The sequence below is a fragment of the Diachasma alloeum genome, unplaced genomic scaffold (genome assembly GCF_001412515.2).
Source record: "Diachasma alloeum isolate Michigan unplaced genomic scaffold, Dall2.0 Dall_scaffold_00521, whole genome shotgun sequence".
NCBI lineage: Eukaryota > Metazoa > Arthropoda > Insecta > Hymenoptera > Braconidae > Diachasma > Diachasma alloeum.
Genome location: NW_021680653.1, coordinates 27,045 through 49,878, shown reverse-complemented (window position 1 = coordinate 49,878; position 22,834 = coordinate 27,045). Strand labels below are relative to the sequence as shown.

General features: G+C 34.7%; 2 protein-coding genes and 4 non-coding genes across 8 annotated transcripts; all 6 read right to left on the bottom strand.

Annotated features, from left to right (window-relative positions):
* Nucleotides 1-367: 367 nt before the first annotated feature.
* On the bottom strand, nucleotides 368-8,269 carry LOC107042810 (TOM1-like protein 2). Of its 3 annotated transcripts, XM_015264009.1 has the most exons (9): nucleotides 7,967-8,269; nucleotides 7,718-7,843; nucleotides 7,442-7,611; nucleotides 5,529-5,810; nucleotides 4,198-4,765; nucleotides 3,077-3,191; nucleotides 2,487-2,634; nucleotides 1,126-1,176; nucleotides 368-569 (listed from the first exon to the last, which is right to left on the bottom strand). In XM_015264009.1, the coding sequence occupies exons 2-9, from the start codon at nucleotides 7,773-7,775 to the stop codon at nucleotides 369-371; spliced, it is 1,593 nt and encodes a 530-aa protein (XP_015119495.1). In that variant the 5' UTR covers nucleotides 7,776-7,843; nucleotides 7,967-8,269; the 3' UTR covers nucleotide 368. The 3 variants fall into 3 exon arrangements, with proteins under 3 accessions (XP_015119495.1, XP_015119496.1, XP_015119497.1); XM_015264010.1 differs by having other exon boundaries at nucleotides 7,718-8,269; XM_015264011.1 differs by lacking the exon at nucleotides 1,126-1,176.
* A 4,282-nt stretch (nucleotides 8,270-12,551) lies between these two features.
* On the bottom strand, nucleotides 12,552-22,178 carry LOC107042813 (methyltransferase-like protein 6; the record flags this gene model as incomplete). The annotated part of the gene is given in 11 exon segments (XM_015264013.1): nucleotides 12,552-12,753; nucleotides 15,927-15,974; nucleotides 16,344-16,414; nucleotides 17,026-17,090; nucleotides 17,687-17,751; nucleotides 17,961-18,031; nucleotides 18,827-19,003; nucleotides 19,895-20,038; nucleotides 20,126-20,271; nucleotides 21,554-21,924; nucleotides 22,066-22,178. Coding segments are annotated over 4 exon segments (813 nt in total). The 3' UTR covers nucleotides 12,552-12,753; nucleotides 15,927-15,974; nucleotides 16,344-16,414; nucleotides 17,026-17,090; nucleotides 17,687-17,751; nucleotides 17,961-18,031; nucleotides 18,827-18,846.
* LOC114841458 lies at nucleotides 16,481-16,566 on the bottom strand. The gene has a single exon (XR_003783123.1). It is a non-coding gene; the product is annotated as a small nucleolar RNA snR60/Z15/Z230/Z193/J17 (small nucleolar RNA).
* Nucleotides 17,160-17,246, bottom strand: LOC114841459. The gene has a single exon (XR_003783124.1). It is a non-coding gene; the product is annotated as a small nucleolar RNA snR60/Z15/Z230/Z193/J17 (small nucleolar RNA).
* On the bottom strand, nucleotides 17,824-17,911 carry LOC114841457. The gene has a single exon (XR_003783122.1). It is a non-coding gene; the product is annotated as a small nucleolar RNA snR60/Z15/Z230/Z193/J17 (small nucleolar RNA).
* On the bottom strand, nucleotides 18,102-18,187 carry LOC114841456. The gene has a single exon (XR_003783121.1). It is a non-coding gene; the product is annotated as a small nucleolar RNA snR60/Z15/Z230/Z193/J17 (small nucleolar RNA).
* Nucleotides 22,179-22,834: the final 656 nt, after the last annotated feature.

Here is a 22,834-nt window from a genome sequence, read left to right as displayed (position 1 = left end):
TATCCACTAAGTTTTGGGGTGTTGCCCCTGTTTCCAGGGTTTTTTAGGTAAGTGTAAAGATTTCATTCTCTTAGATTATTCATAGTAATGACATTACAGAGAATTCATCATTTAAGACTGATCGATTCATGATTAGACTAACTTTTCCTTCATAGTTGTTTTCATAATTTAATTTGGTTTTTAGTCATAGGGCGCATTACAATAAAATTGATAAGTACGTAAAAGCAGAAAGCAACAATTTTTTTTCCTCCCTTTCTCTCTCTCTCTCTCTCTCTCTCTCTCTCTCTCTCTCTCTCAAAATATATAAATAATATTTTTTTTTAAACTTGTAACAATAGTCAATAGACGGATAAATAAAATTGCATTGTTTAGAGGGCAAATAATGATTTGTCTTGATCTTTATTAATTTGTCGTTGAATATTTGTATTTCCAGTTGTTGTTGTACTTGGGGCAGTTGTAACTGTTGGTAAATTTGGCAATGCGTCAGCGGCTGCTGCGCGTTCCGCCAAAAATCTCTCGAATTCTGATGATGTCAAGGATTCTTGATCTCCAGTGTGTTCTTTGGCTGTCTGTGAATGTGCAACCAAGTAACAATCAATGACTTACGGTTTTTTTTTCCTTGAGATAGATGGAATTGTTCTGTATGGTTCGAGGGGGAACGGGAATAAACACTTGATGGATAATAGTGAATGAAAAAAAAGCAGTGAATATCTGAGGTTGCAGGAAGGAGAAATGTCAAGAGACAAAAAAGAAACAACTCTTGATTGATTTTCCTAGACCCCTTCCTCCCAAAGTATATAGAAATTGATGTCTTATAAACCATTTTGCGAATATTCTGGAAATTAATAATTTGAGGTAAAAATAGCAAAAAACAATTCTGAACCTGTTGATTGTATTAATTTGCTCAATAATCGTCAAGTGCATTCTCGACTCCATGACATTTGATTCTTTGACCACTTCATAATCTAAATGGGCACAAAATAACAATGAATGACTTGCAGGTTTTGCTTTGAAGATAAATCAATTGTTCTTTGTGGACGGAGAGAAACGAGAACAAACATGTAATGAAAAATGATTAGACTCAACCAAAGTTGAATAAAAAAAATCATAATTGACGATACTCACTGTATTATCGAGCCAAGCTGCCATTTCTGTGAACTCTGACTCTCGATTTGGCTATATACATTTTTTTGTTCGTTGTGAAATTAAAAAAAAAACAAATAATGAATAAGTCAACAAAACAAAAGAGCAAATTTAGCAGATCGAAAGGGGAGTGATGCAACGATACAGAACAAATGAGTTCTTCACATTCTGTTGCATATGGTATTATGTCAATAGGGAGGGCTTTTAGGAGAAAATGCCATGAGGCATTTTTGTTCGACATTTCTCCAACACGTATCTCGGTATTTTCTAGTGAAGTCACTCATTTTGAACGTATGACGTTTCACCATTCTAAACGGACATATCAGGGGAGAGTGGGGTAAAATGAAATGAAATTTTTGGCTTCCAAGAGATGATATAAAAACATAATAAAAAATTTAACACACTCTGGATCATTATATTACGACATTCTAGTTTTAATCACTTTCGCATTAAAAAGGAACCTTTACTGGAAAATGATTTCAGTAATGAGTGCTTTCAATGCAAAGTATACGGATATTTATTTATAACAAATTTTGTCAGTTATAAAATAGGTCTCCTAAAATTACTTTGGGAAATCACGGAAAAACAAATTTAATAAAAAAACCTAGCGAAATCGTTAGACAATTCGAATTGGATTTCCATTGAACTTTTTATTAGTTTTTGGCCGATTCTATGGAAATGTTCAATAGAAAGTATTCAATAGAAAAAGTCAATAGAATTCAATTTTTCGGTAAAACTTATTCTATTGAGATATTTTCTATAGAATTTTCTCGGCTCAAATTTTCCAAGTTTTTCTAAGTTTGATTTTCTTAATGAGAAGGAAAAAAAAATAGAATGAAAAAACTTGGAAAATTTGACCCGAGGAAATACTATAGAAAATATCCCAAGAGAATAATTTATATAGAAAAATCGAATTCTATTGACTTTCGATTGAATCTTTTCTATTGAACATTTCAATAGAATCGGCCAAAAACTAATAGAAAGTTCAATTGAAATCCAATAGAATTTTCTAGCGATTTCGCTAGGTTTTTCGATTAATTTTTTTCGTGTGTTATGTCTTGTTCTTGAGATAATGGGGTTTCTAAAATCGACCACAAAATTCTATGAAGGAACTTCAATTTGTTGAATTCTTCAGTGATGAAGATATGAATAATCTTAAAATGACGAATTTACCTCACTCACCCCTATTTCTGATGGCTATTGAAAATAATAAAAATATTTCTCTTTTGCAGAAGTGGTGATGGAAAGTATTAACAGGTGAAAGCAAGAACGATATCACAGTATGATAGTGATTATGAAAGTCTGAAATTTTGGAAACATAAAATTATGAATTATTCACTTACCAAAACAGTTCTTGCTCCAACGGGGGCAGCAACATCAGAATCTACAGAATTTGAGGCTCCAGATGCTCCAAGGTTTAGATTACGGTTCTTTAGTGCTGTACTTATACTACTATCCAATTCCTCCATGTTATCTTCGTATCTACTTCCACTGGAACGTTAAAAAATTACAATTCAGACAATTTTCGTCTTTTTAGGAGTTGAACGTTGTTAGATAGGAAATCATTCCGATAACGACTGATACACAAAGGAAATAGTAAAGAATTCATCTTGTAGAATATTACGTCAGGTTCAAAATAGTATTTTTCCGGGTTGTTACAATGGGATTTTTTATTCGTGTGGAGTTGGCGAGCCGAAGGCGAGAACTGGCTAACCACACGAGCAAAGAACCCCATCGCAACAGCCCCGGGACAAGATTTGTTTACAATGATTTCCAAGTTTCCTAGTTTGGGAAGTATGTAATACTAATTCCCAGATGAGGAATCGTGAGAAGCAATACAGAAAAAGATCTTTCAGCATTTTCCGATCAAATCAGTCGTTATTGGAAGAAATTATCAATACCAAAAACGTGTGAAAAAAGTAATTGTATTTACCTGTTCTTCGTTGTTTCATATGTTGCATTACGAGACTGGGCAAACATGTCGAATTCGTCGTTATCAGGGTGGTCTTTGTCCTTTGTTTTAGTCCTAGTGTCATCGCCTTTAATTTCTATTCCAAATTATTTGAAAAATTAATCTTTAAGTGAATTTAAATTTTAAAAAATCTCTTAGTGAAGAATGATGTAATCCAGAGACTTAGAGAGAAACCTCCATGGTATTGATAGAATTAATTAAAGTAGAGAGAAAAATTTAAATTCACGATGCTTCCAAGTGAAGTAGTCAAATCATAAGATTGGCAAAGTTGATGTATCATGTTTGTAATTAATACCCGTACGAACAAATTTAATTGGATAATTTATCGTATTCGCTAGAAAATACTATTAAATTTCTATATGACCTCTATTGTAAACTCTATTAATTTTTCGCAGATTCTATTGGAAAAATGTGTTTCTTTTGTGCGTTTTTTTTCAACAAAAATGTTTAATGGAAAATATTTCATAAGAAAAATGAATGAGATTTGATTTTTCCTACAGCGTATTCTATCGCGATATTTTCTATATGGAAATTCCTCAACCTCAATCCCTCTACCTAAAATTTTTCATCCGTGTAATGATGTGGTAATTATATCGCACAGATTTCACGAGCAAATATTAAGAGGCCTGTTCTGCAGCTAGAGAAAATATCTCTTAACATGATCTCTCCGAATCCTTGGTTTTCAAGATGAACACACAGATATTCGTCGCAGATTTTACATTCAACTTGGACCCTTCTATCCGTTTTTACTATTAAATTTGAGAATTTTATTTCATATTATTCTTATTTCATAATATAAATATTGCATGACTTGTATTTGATTCCTAAAATACTATGAACGGAAAGAGAACACGTAATCCCACACACTTTCATGCTTGTTTAGATGTTGTCTTTCCTCCGCTCAATTATGCATTCATCTAGAGAACTAGTGAGTTTGGGAGAAAATCGTTCTCTTGACGTTTTTCCCTGAAATTGTTCGCGGCGAAATATTTCCATGATAATATCCTCAATAATTTCATGCATCATTTGACAATTTGCATATTCTTAAGTCATTAATATTCACTGAATTTATCCTTGCTCACCCAATTCTGACACTTGCTTATCAAGCCCGGCTGCAATTTCGGCGTCCCCCAGATCGATAAGCGAGGGTTCAGACCTTTTTCCTGTTATTTCACTACCTGTTGGCGGATGTCCAATGGCCTGAGCCAGAATAGCGCTAGCTGGAGGTATAGCTTTATTCTTCGTGAATCTCGAATATCTCAAGAACAAATTATTTAGCTCGTCGTTTATGCGGAGCAGCTCAGCAGTCATTTCATCGTCAACAAGTTTTCCAACGAGCTCCACAACTCGTTCCTGCATGGCTCGACATGTAGAGTACAGTTGGTGGAGTAAATCGAGATCAGCCTGCTCTGGCTGCTGATTATTCTGACACTGCTCAGTCAAGTGTTGAATCATCTCAGCTAGAACTCGCATGTTTCCTTGTACAACTTCGAGTTCACTTCGTAGTTTAGCAATATGCTGATCTTTGAGACGAATTGGAGATGTCACTTGGGGTTGCACTGTGGGCGGAATGGGAATTGCTGCTGAGTCTGTAGCAGAGGCTGGACGCTCTTGGGGGAGAGGAGCAGCTGTTGTTACCTCTGGAACACTCTAGACGTGAAAGAAAGAATGGTTTAAATACTCGAAAGCTCAAAATGATAATACACTCGAGATTCATTGGAATCACTCAATAAATCTATAAGAAATTAGCTTTTACAGCCTTTGCATAATTGGAATTATTGAACAAATATGTGATCAATACTTTACAGTGTCAAAACTGATTCAGGGCTCCTGAAATTTTTACACAACTATGACTTCCCTGATGAATCAAACCCAGAGTTAACTCTGGGTTAACTCTGGCTTGATGGAAATTTCCCAGAGTTTCTCTCTTTCTTCGCTGGGTTTTTTCCATAAACCCAGAGATGACCGAGAGTTAACTTTGGGTTTCATCTATCAGGGCTAAAAGCAGTGGGGTCGTTAATCGTTGTGGTGAGGAAACTGAATGTATTTAAAAAATGTATATAAAAATATTTGGAAACGCGGAAGTTATAATGAATTTGTTCATATTGCGTCTCAGGTTTCCTAAATGTCGACTGTTGTCACAGCCAATTCTGAGCATGAAACATAAGATAAATATGTTTCTTATCTCAATACACATTGTGTGGTGAAGAATTAGTACCCAAAGTTGTCAGAATAAATATCGAATTCCCATGAATTGGTAAACGTTGAAATTACGAAATTAAAAAATTTCTTCGAAATTTCGCGAGAAATTTATAGTCCACAACATACAGATCATATGAATAAATTCATGAATAACCCACAATTTGTTCAAAGTTCATGAAGAATACGGATTAAACAGTAAAATTTTATTCACCCTCTCAGGCGTGAGTATAGGCGCCATGGCATCCAAATCAGTCATGGGGAATTGAATTCCCTTGGCTTTCAACTCCTGATAAACTTGCACTACCCCCTGCGTATGAGGCTGATGGCGGAAAGCATCAGCCCACGTCTGAATCAAGCTCAATACTTTTTCCTGCACTGCAGTAGGCGGTTCGTTCTTTGGTCCAATGAGTTTCACCAAATCCCCAGCGAATTCTCTTGAACACGCCAAGCTATGAAAACGTTTGCCACAATTTTTCACACATGTCTCTAGTACCTGAAATAAATCATTACAATTAAAACTGAAGAATAGTGCACCGTTCAAAACTTCTATTCGTATTTTTCAATACAAAATTCCCAGAATTCTAGGGAACACGTATGAAAAAATCGCATAGAGATGTTTCATAGGACATTTATATGAGGTATTCCATGTCAAATGAGTCAACGGCTGACCCTCACCCGCTTGGAAATTAATCTCGATTTTTTCTACGATTGGGGGACTAAAAAAACTATCTCTCAATTTTTTTCAGATTTTTTTAACAGCCGATTTCGGAGATATGATTTTTTCGTTATTTCTTTTTTTTTTTTTTCAATAATTCCAATTCTATTTATCCGATTTAGATTTATGACTCGTCAAAATTTCCGATTTTCTACCATCTATAAGAATATTTTGAGTATTTTTTGCCAACCCCTAGGTAGTCATAATACCGAATTTTCAAAATTATGTAACGTTTTATTTTTCTCATCTTTTTTTCAGTAACTCTTGTAATCAAAACAAGTATTTTGAGCCGTCATAGAAGTTGGGTTTCGTCTTAGATCTATTTTGTTTTCAATTTTTTAGTCTTGAAATTCCACGAATTTGGTTAACCTACTCTAAAATGGCGTTGATTGACTTTGATTATAAACAGTATGAAATGAATTTAAATGTATACTTGTATGTTACATATTTTTTTGGTACATAATCGAAATTGTTTTGCGGTGTTTTGACCAAATTCGCAGAATTTCGAGGAGAAAAAATTAAAAGTCAAATGGATCCAGGACGAAACTCAACTTGTATGACGGCTCAAAATACTTGTTTTCATTCTAAGATTTACTGAAAAAAAAGATGAGAAAAAAAAGTTACATCATTTTGAAAATGCAAGTTTTGCATTTTTTTTTTTGAAAATTCGGTGAAAATTCCGAAGTGTCAACTCTTATAGACATCTTATACGAGTTCCTCTGTATTAACAGTGTATAGAAATTATCCGGATATCATACAACAAACTATAGAGTTCCCTATAGAATTGCCCTATAAGACTGTCCAATAGAACATCCCTATACGATTTTTTCCCTAGATGAAGTCATTGAGTTTGCAAGATCTTGCTGGACATTAGTATAAAGTAGGGAAATTGGAGTTGGTCAATTTTATGAGCACAGCTAAATATTAATAACCTACTTGTAGACGAATGAAATTTCCCATTTTTCTACAACACTCACAGTAAATTATTCACATATAATTAACAAGACATTGCTGAAATATCACGAAATACCGGGATCATTCACTTGAATAATTCTCAGATATTAAATATCAGAAAAGTTCAGGTTTATTCCATTGTAATTGTATATGGAATGTGTTAAGTTTTTGGACACTCTGAATTCTAACGCACGTTCATTAGAATACTACTCAAACATAATGCTTCAGAATTTTTCTTGATTATCTAATGACTTCGGAAACGAATAATTTTAGGAAAATATGTCGATAATTTATTTTCATAACTGGAGAATTTCCTAAAATAAAAGGTCTAACGTGAATTCATATTCAATGAACAGAATGAGATAAATCAGCTCATGACATTCCACGATTTATCTTTCATTATGAATATTAACGAGGTAATAATTGAAGAGAAGAGTGACTCAGTGATTACTCACAGTCAGTGTGTACATGACAATGGTGTAGTTTTTCCCAGCTGCTTGAGTTAATCTTCGTTTTATCGCTTTTATAGCATCTCTCGGTCCATCTTCGGTTTCATTTATTATATCACATATTTCCATATTGAGGGCCCAATTTTCACTCGGTAAACTTCCATCGGTTGCTTGTTCTTCAAAAAATTCAGTGGATGAGAAACAAAATAAAATTGACTTTTTGGAAGAGGCGATTGTTCCAAAGAATTCAATCATTTATCTAATTATTATTTATGTACTTACCAATTCTCTGACCCACAGGGGTCGAGAACGGATTGACATTGACTCCGAAGAACGACATAGTGACAATAAATTGCTCGATTCGTTCTTCACTCCAGCAAGAAAGTTCTTAGACCCCCAACGTTGTCTCTACGATAATGACGGTAATGGTGTTAGTGAGAATGAAAGAAACACCTTGCACATTGGATCATATGACTAGGGTCTACAATGACGGCGTATCACCCTCGTATCGCTTGCAATACTGGAACACACCTGTCTACAATCTCCGTGATAACGTTAAACGTCAAATGTATCCATGTAACTCATTCCCTTCCCTGTTATTTTTTTATTTATTCGTCACTGTCGATTGTCCGTGCTTTTTTTACGCAGTATGGTGACTGCGGGGGTTTGTAGTGCAAGGGTGTGACGAGTGAGTCACGATTGCAGTGGAGCAAGGAACAACAATGGAAAAAAACACGCAATTATTTGACAGGTTTTAATCAAATGAACATAAAGTTGTAATAATATAGTCGGGGCTCAATCTAATAACTTCCAGTAGATGGTATTGTTACACATTTGGGAGATGGGATTGGCTGGGTTTGGCATTTTACGAGGATCGTTATTGGCCGGTACCGGGTAGAGACGCCGGAGATTTCACTGTGTTAGGGGGTCATCGTGATTGGTCGGTAGACAACCAATAGAGGGTTATGTTTTGTTTCCTTCTAGCAAAGCGGTAGTATTTGATAATCGACAATGCTCAGCGACAGTAATGTCAGAAGAAAAACTTTTTTTAGAAACTTTGAATTCATACATTTTTTGGTTCAAAATCAGGCGCATCCAGTGAGCAAAAAAAATTGAAACGTCTATGTGATAGTATCAATCCGTAAGTTTCTTATCAGCCGATTTTCTTCGCTCAAGAATTGTCTATTTTGAACCAACCAAAATTGATTTTGTTGAGTTCATGCGAACGTGATGGAATTCTAAATTTATAAAATACTAGGGGGCTCCGCCCCCTGCTCGCTCCGCTCGCCAACCCCCATGATCCTTCTTCTGACCCTTGTGACCCTTAATCTAACTCTCGTGACCCTTATTTTGACCCTTCATTTCTAACCCTAAATTTTGGAGTCTTAATTTTAAGCAGCAAATTTTCATCACCAAAAGTCGACTTGGATTTTTACTATAATAGACAGATATTGGGACCCTTGTGATCCTTAGTTTTTTACCCTTGGTTTTGGACCGCCATGTCCTTTATTTGGACCCTTAATCTGACCTTTGTGACCCTTCATCTCGTGACTCTGAATGTTGCGACCCTTAATTTTGGTGTTTTCACTTTCAGTACTAAATTTTTATCCCCAGAAATCGATGTGGATTTTTATAATATAGGTACAGAGAAACAGCCAAGGGGCCTATTCTCGAAATATTTTCGTGCGCGGAATCGACTCCGTTGACGGAACGCCTATATGATTCCTATACGCAATTCGTCTACGAAGCCACTACCGTGCACGGAAATATTTCGAGAATAGGCCCCCAAGTACCGAGGACGGTGGCCGAAGTGGTTAAGGGGTCTCCTCAGTAATTTTCGCCACAAAACGACAATGTGCTAGCGAATTGAATATGTAATATAATAATCAAAAATGGTAAAAGGAAAATTGTAATAAAACTCTGAGTAGTTTTATTGTTTCATTCGTTTTCAATTAATCATTCGAATTTCTGCTTATACATGGGTTTTAAGAACGAAATTTTGTCCCTTACCCCTCACCCTGTTGACAATGTGCTAGCCTACAAAGGAAGCTATATTAATTTATATTAAACTCTCAAAAATAAGGGAATGAAGTCTCATCGAGTTTTGCCAGTAATTTGTTGAATAAATTAACGATAAAAATAACTGGCGTGATGTCTGTCACTATCCAACGCACGCCATGTTTGATGTTTCGTCTCTCTCGAAAATAACCTCACTAACTTAACCATTTTACGCTCCACTCACCCGCGCGCCTATCACCGTTTTACGCTACTGAGGAGACCCCTTAACCCGTCAGTATGCGCGCTCTTTTTAGTATCTCACTCGCACTCCAGAGACGACCTATAGGTTGACTAGCATTACTTGAGAGAAAATGGCATGCGCGCATAATGACTGGTGAAGGTTTATCTATGAATTTACGAAAAAAATTCTAAATAACTTAAGTTATTGCATTCTCATAAATTATTCTAAAACTATTATTTTTAAAACTATTTCATAGTTTATTTTCTATCCTCATATCCTCTGGATATATCCATCAGGAATATAGGAGTCCCTTTCCCGATTGAGGTCTTTCAAAATTGAGCATAGTCCGTTGAAAATTCTCCCGGTAGTAATATTTTGGAACTTTCCGGTTGAAATTCCATGCGTGGTGCTGTTAGGAGTAGCAGAGCTCAACAATCGTTCACCTGATCAATCACATACTTAAATGAAGAATACAGCAGACTTCCTGCTCTATCCGATTGCTATCCATGCTTAAAATAATTAATTCTATAAAATTAAGGGCAGATCGCACTGAATTTTAGAAACCGCAGGGGCCTTTATCCATGGTGTTGATAAGTTTCCACACTTCAGTTTTAACTATAAAATGAATGTAAGTAAATGATAAAAAATTTGTTTTTCGAGTTTTTCAGCTAATGTTGAGAAAAAAAATCTAAAAACTGAAATAGTATATTTCGTAACGAATGCAAAAAAGTGTTTTTTTGTGGCAAGTGGGAGGTTTATGTCACGAGCCGAAGGCGCGTGATATAATCCCACGAGCTAAAAAACATTTTTTCACGAGTTACGAACAATATTTTTCATCACAATGTGGAGGAAATTGGACTTTTAGGTGCGCGGAGCGTGCCGAAAAGTTCACTTTTTGTCACAGCGTGATGAAAAAGTAAACATTAAGAAAATTCAGCTATATTTGTATACAGATTGCTTCCGAATGGAAGCATTGTATTCGTCGGATATTGATAGTCTCTAATTTTGCCTGGAAATGATGTAGAATGTTATGAAACATGAAGAAATTATATTTTTAGAAAATGTCATACAGTCCAAGTCTGATAGTTCGGTTTTTGGGTTATCACTTTTTAGAAAATATCACATTAATAAGGGAAAATTCATTGATGTGGATGTGAAATTTTGACCCATAGTTGGCACTATTATGCTCAAGTTCGGGGCACAATTTCAGCCAGATCAGTCCAATAGTTCCTAAGATGTTCAATTTTTTGTATAAAACTATTTTGGTCAATATCTCGAAAACTACTTGACCGGTTCATTTTTTTCGAAATACTCGTCTCGATGTCTTCCATCTAAATCAAAATATGGTTCGTACAAAGTTGTCGAGATATCTCCGATTTTTCCTAAATTCCTTGTACGTGCGATAAGTCAAAATAAAATCGAGATAAGAAAGATTTGTCACTCCATTAGATTGGAATCTTTTGATAAAAAAAGATTCCAATCTAATGGAGTGACGAATCTTTATGTGATATACATGGAAACCATTTCAAATTCTCGAGAATAGTATATTTTTAACCTAAGGAGGTAAAATAAAGGAGTCGTGCTCACATGCGGAATTACACTAAGCGGGAGGGAAATGTGTACTTTGCATCCGCCGGGATGAAAAAGATATATTGTATTGTAAAGATATATTGGGATGTATTGTTTTCGAATCAGCAGGCAGATTTTTTTTGCAATATTGGTGATATCTAATGTGAACGGAATTAGTGTTTCCATTTTCTTAATATAGAATTGGTACAATTCCATTAGTACCAATGGTTCCATTAGCACCGGAAGCTCAACAGCTGAACCTATTGTTCAGTTTCTTTATGTGTTATGGCTCAAAAAAAGCCATAACACATAAAGAAACAGTCAGGAGGCTTCTACCAAAAAAGCTCGAACCTCTGCTTATCGCTACATTAAAATTGAAGAAGTAAACTCAGCGCGATAGGTAAAGGCACTTGCGATTTCAAAATATTAGTGTGGTCTCCTGTTAACAAATCAAGCATTTTTGAAATTCATTATTTATTCATTTTTTCAGGTTTGCGAAAAAAAAGGATTCCAGTGATAAACTATTAACAAATAATCGGCATTATAACTGTTACGGTAGAAAAAATTCCTCTATTGTTTAAATCAAATTCAGAAATATCAGTTATTTTTGTCAATTAATTGCTTGATAATACAAACTTGCGTAAGCGGAGGAGAAAGACCCAGAAAAACGATTACGCACCGATCACATGTTAAATGTTACTCCGAAGCTGTTTGTCGGAGATTCGCTTTATTAAATTTTACAATGATGGGAAATCTACGGAACGAGGGCCTCCGCGGTCATTGCAAAGATCCCTTCTTTTAGCTTTGTTTACACAATTTTTCCACCCCCAATTTCTGACAGACATTTTTCAACCATACTCGCTTTTTGACTTGAACCAAAAGCAAAACCATTGTTCAGTCATTAAAGTATTGGTTAGCAGGGGTCAGTAACCAAGCCACCGTGACATCGAACAGTATTCTTCCGTTGAAAGATCAAGTAGGAAATTAGAATGCAAATCTCAACTTACAAATAAAATCAATTAATACTTTTTTCATCACGCTGTGACGAAAAGTGAACTTTTCGGCACGCTCCGCGTGCCTAAAAGTCCAATTTCCGCCACATTGTGATGAAAAATATTGTTCGTAACTCGTGAAAAAATGTTTTTTAGTTTAAGCTTTAGTTTTTTAGATTAAACACTTTTTTGCACTCGTTACGAAATATACTATTTTACCCCGCGCGGGCGCAAGGCTTTACGGGAGGGAAAGCTGCGCCTATGCCGAGACTTAACACCATTTGTGTACATGACTTCTTTAATTTACTTTCCTAGGTCAGAAATATGCTATTTTGTGTATTGAAAAACGATATAACATGTACAAAGTATTGAAAATCAACAAATATAATAGAAAATTCAAGTAAATAAAAATTAGTGTTTCAAGTTTTTTTAACAATAAAAACTTTTCTTTATTATCAAATTCATTGAATTCAAAAAATTTTCGGATGAACATGAACATCAGCACGCAACACCTTGATCTGAAACAGTAAATTAACTCATGTTTATCACTTTCAATAGTTGCGCCCCTATGGTATAATCATTAATGATATAAGTATATCAGTTAGAGCTAATAATTGAATAATCATGATAGATTCAGTTGCATATTTCATCAGTAAAGGTTCCATAAGGTAAACAGGTCAATTTCTGGACGGGGATTTGTTTCTGGACGATTTCAACTTGTATTGATTGAATATTCCATAAATGAAATGAAAATTTTACTGATTATTTGACCTTTCAATAATATTACTTGTGTATAATCATGTGATCAATTAATTTTGCTTCCGAATGGAAGCCTTGAATTGGTCATTTTTACGATCTTCTAATTTTGTTTGTAAATCATGTAGAATGTCATGAAACGTGAAGATATGATGTTTTTAGAAAATGTGTGAATGTATGTCCGCATGTGCGTGCAGATTTTTCGCATTTTTTTTTTATAAATCTCAACAAAAACAAGCCGGGGTTCGAGCCTTTTTGGCCGAAGCCATTTGACCGTTACTTTATGTGTTATAACTCTTTTTCTTTCTTTCATTTCTACCAATTCCATTGGTAGTAAGCTTCCGAATGGGATAGAAGGCATTGAAACAAATATTTTGAAAAAAAAAAATTGAAATCGGTTGCGTAGTTTTTAAGCTATTGCACATGAAAGGTTTTCAGAGAAAGTCGAATATCTTGGAAACTACCTATGCGATTAAGTTCATTTTCAATAGGAAGTATTGTTATCACGAGAGGAAGATTCTGTACAAATTTCAAGTTGATATCTCAATTTTTGCACAAGCTAGAGTGATTATAAGGATTTTTTTAATGAAAAAACGGAAAAATGGAAATATCTCGAAAACTTTGTATGAACGGGTATATGTTTTGATTGATTCGGATAGAAGGCATCGAAACGAATATTTTGAAAAAAAAAATTTTAATCGGTTGACTAGCTTCGAAGATATTAGCGAAAAACGATTTAAAAACGAATAGCTTTTTCTGAAAAACTATTTGATCAATCGGGTGAAACTTTTGCACATAGTCCTTGTTAAGGTTTATAATCTGACAAAATTTCAGATTTTTTGGAATAAGTTTAGCCAATTAATTACTCAATTTTCCAAAAATTGACCACCGGAAAGGTGGCGATGGACATTGACTGTGAATGTGAAAACAGCACGATTACAATGCTTCCATTCGGAAGCAAAAACAAGTTAAGTTGCAGCTATAAATCTGAAATTTTGACACATAATTACTATCATTTGGGAGCAGCTCTGGGCGCTGTTTCAGTGCAATTAGTCAAGTAGTTTTTGAGATACAGCAATTTCTCAAAAATCGTTTTTCCTCAATATCTCAAAAACTACGCGACCTAATTTAATTTTTGTCACGTCAAGGTGTCTCTTGTGATAATATTTATCAAATCAAGCCATAATATCCATACGAAACTAGGGACAGTTTGATAATAATTGACATTTGTCATTTTTATGATAAAATTGATGTATACACGATAACTACCGAAAAAATTGAGATAGGATATTGAAATTCGGTGAGATTATAGCTCTTATGACATTACATTATGAGTTCGTGAGTAGGCGAAATCGAACAAGTGATTTAGAAGATATTCCACTTTTTGTGAAAAACTGTTTTGCTCAATATCTCCTAAAATACTAGTCCGATTTCAATTTTTTTTTCAAAATACTCGTCTTGTTGGCACCTATCGAAATCAATCATAATATGAATACCCATCCATATAAAGTTTCCGAGATATTCACGTTTTTCAATTTTTTCATCTCATAATGGATTTGACGTCCCGTAATCCGCGTAGAAGTTTGAATATTCTGGCTACTAATCAGTATTATCGGGTCTCATTTCTGTACAAAATTTTGGTCGATCGGTGCAGTACATCGTGGCATAAAGCCATTTATCTAAAAATCGTTTTTTTCTAAAAAATGACACATCGTCACTTTATCGATGATTTTCACGTCTGAATAATTAAAAAAGTCGTTCAACATTAAATTATGCTCATTTCTATTTTATATCATATTGTTAAATATTAGTCGGTTTCATAATAAATGAATATTTATCAAAGATTTTGTGGCGAAAAAGATAATAAAAAGAAATACAAAAAGGCGTGACGCATCCGTGGAATTGCCAATTCTAATTTTTGAAATTGGAATTGCTACGGATCCATTCGGAAGCTTATTATCAATGGAATTGGTAGAAAAAAAGCCTAAAAACACATGAAGAAACAGTTACATGGCTTCTACCGAACAGGAGTTCTACCCTACTTGTTTCTATTGATGGACATTTAATAAATTATAAAAAAAATATGGCTCAATCGTCCAGAAATTAGGGGTTTCAGTTGCATTCAACTATTTCTTAATTTAATTACAGTGGACTCTGGTTAGAGGCATATTGGTTAGTGTCAAACTTCCCTCCATTTTTTTTTCTCGCCGCTCGAGCGCTTCCCCCACTCTGTCCCCACGCAAGCCGGAGAGTAAACACTCCAATATTTTCTTCAAATTGCTATTGTCTTCCGATTCGAGTAAAGACGAAAAATAAAATATTCTGCATTTGAATTGTCGATCAAAAAATTTAGTCCACTTCTGGCTGTCATGGGGGGAGGATCTCGTTTTGTTGGCATAAAATTAATTCGAAATTGGATTAAATAAAATAATGAAGCGAGGTAAAGAAAACGACTGTAACATTTTTAATTCACATGGTTCGTTAACTCCAGAAGAAATATCTGTTCTATGGAATGTTAGGTACAAAGCTTCTGTGATCAAATATAGTCAATGAAATTAAAAATATTGATAATAAAAAAATCGTCTGAATCTATATGAATATTGCTATTATAGTTGAAGCTGTGAACTAAAGTTTATCATTAAAATAAAGTGTTGAATTGAGAGAGAAAAGAAATAGTATTTTTCATTTTATCGTTCCCAGTTCTCGGAAGTCGGGCTCGGCGAGAGCGCGTAGTGGGGGCAGGGAAATAGAGTCGAATTCGCTTCCCCTATCCCGTAAAACAGTCGACTCTAACCAGAGTCCACTGTATTCTTTGTTTTGTTATTAAAATTTAGATCCTACCACGAAACTAGAATTTCCCTTCACCGTCCAACAATTGACCTGTTCACCCTACATTAGATTTTTGAAACAGTTTGAATATTTACAGAATAATCACCTGTATTCAATTGGTGAACGTGATTAGGCCAGTGTCACCGATCAGCGTCTGAAAATGAATTACGTTCAATTGGATTTGCAATAGTTTGGGAAAATGTGAATCTGAATTTGTGATTTCAACTCAGTGGTAGTGACGAAACATTGAATTTTACACATATGGATTCAATACTAGTAATGCATCATTGCAGATATTCCAAGAATAAGTAAACGTGTAATAGCTCTGTGTATATGTCATTCTGTTAACCATGCATCTTCTGAATGAGTAATTATGAGGTTAATCCTTTTTCATGAAGATCTCTTCAAATTTTATCCCAAGTTCACTAAGTTTTCAAATAAACACATAATTAAAGAAGGTGACATACCCAACGAATAGTAATTATTAATTCAATACAAAAATATTGAATAAAATGATAAATACCTTCAGTTTCAGTTGCTTCTTTCGTAACTGTACATTTAGAAAAATTCACCCACTGACAGATGAATGCATTCCTGGAAATAATTAGAGTGGATTACAAAACAGTTCAAAGATTTAAATGATTAAACCAATATTTTTTCGAATTTATCAGATAGGAGCGAAAGACATTGCTACGTGTGTACATCAATGTTCGTCAGTTGAACTATGAAATCATCAATTGAAAAACAAAAAAAAAAATGAGGAAATCATTCTGTAGCAATGCGGTAGAACATAATGAGTCGAGTCTATCATCTTTGTTAAGACAGAACAGGCTCATCAGATTGGACGCCATTTTTTAATTTCCCAAGGAAGTTGTTATTCCCTTCCCCTCCACCATTTTTATAAAATTAATTAATGTGATATTTGCTTGCTCCTGAGCCAAAAATCAAACATTTAATTTTTCTAAAAGTATCTCGAAAAAATTCTACATACGAAATTTTTCAGTCATTTTAAGTATTAATACAGATCATTGTCTGAGCGGTGATGGATAGGCCTTTTCCCCTAAACGCTTACATTGAGACGGAACAATAATGAGAATAGTAATATTCATACAAAAACTGCAACTCTGAATATGAGAATTCCGTCTCAGGAAAAAGCTAATCTCGAAATTATAAATCCCTTCGTTTCAATAAAAAATTGAAATTACCATTGAAGGCGTGGCGAAGTCAATAGCAGCATTGAAGTTGTTCAATCATGAAAATTCCACCCATTCTGGAACAAAGAATTCTTTAATCAGATATCTTGATACTTATTGGATAGTAATAAATATGTATGAGCTAAAAGATATATCAGATAGGAGCGAAAGACATTGCTACGTGTGTACATCAATGTTCGTCAGTTGAACTATGAAATCATCATTTGAAAAGAAAAAAAAATAGATCAGAGAATCATTCTGCAGTAACGCGGTGGAATCCATGATCGTTGTTAAGATAGAACAGACTCAACACATTGGACCACGACATTTTTTAATTTCCCAAGGGAGTTGCTATTTCCTTCCTTTCTACTATTTTTATAAAACCAGTCAATGAGATTTGCTTGCTTCTAAGCCAGAAATCAACCATTCAATTTTTCTAAAAGTATCTGAAAATATTCTACAAACGAAATTTTTTAGTCATTTTAAGTATTAGTACAGATCATTGCCTGAGCGGTGATGGATAGGACTTTTCCCATAAATAATTATATTCAGGCGACACAATAGTATGAATATTCATTCAAAAACTGAAACTCTGTATGTGAGAATTCCGTCCCAAGAAAAAGCGAATGCCTAAATTATTAATCCCGTTGTTTCAATAAAAAATCAAAATTACCATTGAATGCGTGGCAAAGTCAATAGCAGTATTGAAGTTGTTCAATCATGAGGATTCCCTCCATTCTGGAACAAAGGATTCTTAAATCAGATATTTTGATAGTTATTGGATAGTGATGACAAATACATATTAGCTAAAAAATATATCAGATAGGAGCGAAAGACATTGCTACGTGTGTACATCAATGTTCGTCAGTTGAACTATGAAATCATCACATTACTTCATTATTTTTCATCCCTAAGATATTTTTTAACTTAAAGAAATGAATACATACTCAGGATATTGCAGTTTTCTGTTGTTGCCATTCCATCAAGTTTGCTTTCAGAACATTCAAAACGAACCAATCTGGAATGAATAGACGACCAACTTAGATTCGAATATTTCAACATTTTGAATTACTCTTGATTTGTTACTAATATTAAATCAGATAGGAGCGAAAGACATTGTTGTAGTATAACATCAAAGTTTCTCAGCTGAACTATGAAATCATCACTTCAATGTTTTTTATAATAAAATACAAAAAATAGCTTAGTAAATAAAATGTGATAATACAATCTTAAGTTGAGATTCATTGTCTGGAAAAGGGGAAGATTTCGTTAGTTGTGAAAAAAAATAGTATATCTTCATCAACCCATGAGTGGCCGCACAATTAGGAAATCATCGCCGTTTTTCGATTGGTTCGTTTCACACAAAAACTTCGTGAGTGAAAAATTCATAAAAAATGGTATTTCTACTTGCAAATATATTGAACACATTAACCGTTTATTTTGGTCCAGCCTTTTGACAATAAATTATTAACAACTTTTGAAAACCCAAAAAAACTGAAAATTTTGCACCTAATGAGATCAAGTTTTTGGTTTATTTGACAATAGTTTCTCTCTTCCCCATTGACTATCCATTGGAGATTCAAAATTATCTGTAAATGCGTAACGAATTATGTTTTCCAACGTTTTTTTCATGAAATCGTAAAATATTGGGAGGAGGATTCTCTTTCTACGCGACGAACTACGTAAGGTGAAGAGATGCGATCAGTTAAAGGTTGAATTTGCAGATATTCGTTAGAAACTCAACTGGAGATTGAGCTGACTCATCTTCTATTATCACTTGGCTATTTTTCGAATGAATTAAATTACTACATACTTCTATCTATGATAGGATTTTCAGGGCTTCTTGAACGTTGCTTGAACGAAGATTCTCGGTACATCGATTTTCTCCTTCAGATTTATCGTTCGTCTTTGAACGTATGTACAAGTTACCACTTCAAATCCACATGTTTTGAATATTCCTGCGACTTCTGATGTTGCGAAATAGTAACTTCTAAGAATTCACGATAAAACAATTTGTCAGTATAACTGTTGATTGAATGTTTAAAAAATTCAGTTGATTATTTTTCCAACCGAAATATCGGGCAATATAATTAGCCCATTCGACATCGTGGTACAAGCTACAGGGTTTTCAACTGATAATTTTCCCTGGTAGTTGCTATATAAAAAACAAAACATCATGCAGTCGAATTAACCCCTCGTCGAACTGACACAATGAATTCAATTGTGTCGTTGTGTTAATTATACAATTTTCGTTTCTCAATTGTGAGTTTCGTCTCATGGTCCAATTATATTGCCCGACATTTGGATTGGAAAAATAATCCCCCGAATACCACACGAGCTTCAAAATTAATCGGGCATTTTCCTCAAGGTTCCCTGCATACAAACGAACCTATCGGAAAATACCCGATAATTTTGAAGCTCTTGTAGTATTACAAGTGATTATTTTTGGTAATCGGATCTGGCCTTCCCTGGGCCAATCAGAGTTCAGTATTGAATAACATGAAGTACTTCCCAATTAAAATTATAACAGTTATTTCTCCCTAGCTTTTGAGAATTTCCCTCTAGCTCTGCAATTGTTTCTCTAACCAAATAACTGCCAAATATTATCCTGTGGAGTGAAAGGAAGTCATCAAGAAAGTCAAAATGAGTCGGTTTGGGAAGGATCCGATTACCAAAAATAATCCATCGAATACCACTCGACCTCCAAAATTAATCGAACATTTTCCTCATGTTTTCCTGCGTATCAACTATCGGGGTAAGTTTTGCACAAAAATTTTAATCTGCAAAACTGCTCCGTCTCGTTGATACGCAACAAAACAATCGGGAAATATCCGATAATTTTGGAGGTCTCGTGGTATTACTACTGAAAATATCTCATTACCTTGTTCCATCTTGTCTCATGTAAAAGTTATCTGCAATCTTATGCCCAGGTTTGAATCTCAACTGAGCCATATCGTAAAGTCCGTAATCTCGAAATAAAACGGTTCCTCCCCTTTTGAGAATTCGAAAGAGATTCTTGGCAACACTGAAAATTGATCGATCATTAAACCTCGTATTATATAGAGAAGGAGAAATGTGAGAAAACCAAATTTTAAAAAATCAAATGACTTACCATTGAAATTTTTGGGGATGTATTGCAGACAAGACGAATACCAGTGTGGCTACATCAACCCCGCTGCTGATCTCAGAGAAACAGTTATCAGCCGTAACATCTGCTTGAAAAGCTCTTATTTTTTCTGGATCGTACAGTTTGTGCTCCTAAAAGAGTAGATCAAAGACGTGATACTAGAGTTTCAACCACCAAAACTTAATTAGGTTAATCCTTAGGCATACAGAAAAGTTGTATGGAACACCACAGCGCATTGGCTGGAACATTATATTCGATTTCTACGGATCTTTTATTGAAAACTATTAGTCTTTCGCAAAGGTTATTGACGGAATTCTATCTTCTAATAGGAATATTTAGAGAAAAACTCCATAGAATTCGACTGTTTATAAAATTTATTCTATTGAGTTATTTTTACTATAAATTTCTTGAGTTAAATTTTCCATGTTTTTTTTTATTTGATTGATTTAATGAAAGCAAAAGAAAATGGAGTAAAAAAATTTGGAAAATTTAGGTCGATAAATTTTCATAGGAAATATTTCAACAGAATAAATTCTATAGAAAGAGCGAACTCTAGTGATGTTTTCTGTGAGATAGTTTTCACTGAACTTTTTCTATTAAAAAAATGTAAGACAATAAACAAGAACAGTGTTGTCAAGAATCTATTTTGAATTCTCAAAAGCGGAGGAACTGTTTTATTTCGACACTACGGACTTTACGACATCGCTCAGTTGAGATTCAAGCCTGGGCATAAAACTGCAGATAACTTTTACATGAGACAAGATGAATCAAGGTAATTAGTCTATCCCTCTTCCAGTGGACATGACAGTGCGGCAAGAGTTATGATCGAAAATTATGTTTTCGGCGGTGAGAAATCCGAATTTTTCGTGTTTTTGCGATTCCAGTGGCCAATAATTTGTTATAAACAATTTTATCACAATTTGTCACGAAAAATTGATTGTTCATCCACATCGTCTCTTATAGATTCTTGTATCTCTTATAGTTTCCATGAAAAATAATTTGTTCATTAAGGACGCCCTCTAATTAGCGGATAGCGGGCGAACCACTGGGCCGATTTTGATGAACAAAAAACCGTTTTGTTTATATGAAAAAGACGAACAACTTTTATTTGAAAAATTTTTGGTATGTCATGGGATTATTACGTGTAGACTAAGTGAAATATTTTCGCCTGAACTTTTTAAAGATTCAATCAACCGTTATGCTAACAGTGTTTTATGGTGAATTCGTAGAAGTTACTATTTCGCAACATCAGAAGTTGAAGAAATATTCAAAACATGTGGATTTGAAGTGGTAACAATAAAAAAAAATTCTGCAGCTTTCCTGCATATATTTTTTCAATAAAATGGGCAAAAAGGTACTAGTTGTTACGTGTTGCTACGTGTAATCCGGTAAAATTTAGAAAATTATAAATACCTTTACAAAGTCAACAGCTCTGGGCGACAAATCACAGGCATAAATTTTTTTAAACTTCAACCCATCTTCTAACAAAGGATAAATCAAGTTCCCGACGCCACAGCCCACCTCAATGAAGCACCCACCCTCCGCGTTCCCAATGTCCAGCAATTCCTGGAATTCTCGAGTCGTCCAGTGTCGATCTTTGAAGAAACTAGTGGTATTTCTTTTGTAAAACAAATCCCAGTACTTTTTGGCATCTTTCTCGAGAAGATTCGCACGATGCTGAGGCACCAGTCTAGAGTCCTGTGCCTTCATTTTCTCAACTTCTTGTTCTGTGAGACGCTTGGCCACGTGGCCTGTCTCATTCTTCTCCGTAGATTCCATTTATTCTGTAATTTTCCCGTTTTTTATTAATATTCGTGTATTTATTCCTACAAAATCACTTATTTAAGCGCGAATGTAGTTTTTAATGTTCAGTTAATTCTCGTTTCTTTCATGTTGGAAAAAGAATTGCCCACAGAAGTACTCACCTTGAAATCCAGAAAAGAAATGGCCGATTTTACTCAACATATCTTGGAGCTGCCCAAGCTGCAGAGCGGTTCCCCCACCACAATGGATGGGGGACAAAATCCCAAAGGGCCAATAATTGCTCAGGCTTATGGGGAAATGTTCAATCAGAGATTATAGGAGAGATGAGCAGGGCCAATGTAAAGTGTTCAACAGCAAAATTCATAGCGGTGGCGCATGGACTACGATGGAGCGTACGGAACTGTTGGTATGGTAGGGCCCGAGTATAAATTTGTCGATAACCGGAAAGAGGTTCTCAATACGGTAGCTCCTCGCATTATGTAATAATTGTCAGGAATGTAAAATCGAACATATTATAATCAATAGTATAATGAATGCAGAATCTAATGATCTCTTTTCCTTTTTCTCGACATATTTATTATTGACACGTAGGTCAAAAAATTCATAGAAAATCCCAGCGCTGTCGCTGGAAAACTCTATAGTTTTCCAGTGATTCTATTGAATAATTGTGCAGATTTTTTTTTTTTCTCCGTCGCGTTGGCACGTGCCCGTCCTCCGCCAGACTTAACGAGTGCGAGTGAGAAAGAAAACGGAGAAGAAGGAGAGAGAAAACATTCCAACTCGTTTGAACGGTCGGAACGTTTTCGTTGTTCACCAGCGATCTACACATAATGGGATTAATTCAATAATAATAGATTAATGAATAAGATTTTTCGCAGATTATTGCGAGATTTAGATGAATGGTTTGCCTCCTTCAGTGACCATAAAAAA

Bases quoted from the DNA above. Each gene is read 5' to 3' on its own strand.
- LOC107042810 (XM_015264010.1), bottom strand. From the start codon at position 7,775: ATGTCGTTCTTCGGAGTCAATGTCAATCCGTTCTCGACCCCTGTGGGT. The intron at 4,766-5,528 runs GTGAATAAAATT...TTTCACGTCTAG, and splicing joins CTATACTCACGCCTGAGAGG to AGTGTTCCAGAGGTAACAAC. The intron at 3,192-4,197 runs GTGAGCAAGGAT...AATTTGGAATAG, and splicing joins TAAGCAAGTGTCAGAATTGG to AAATTAAAGGCGATGACACT.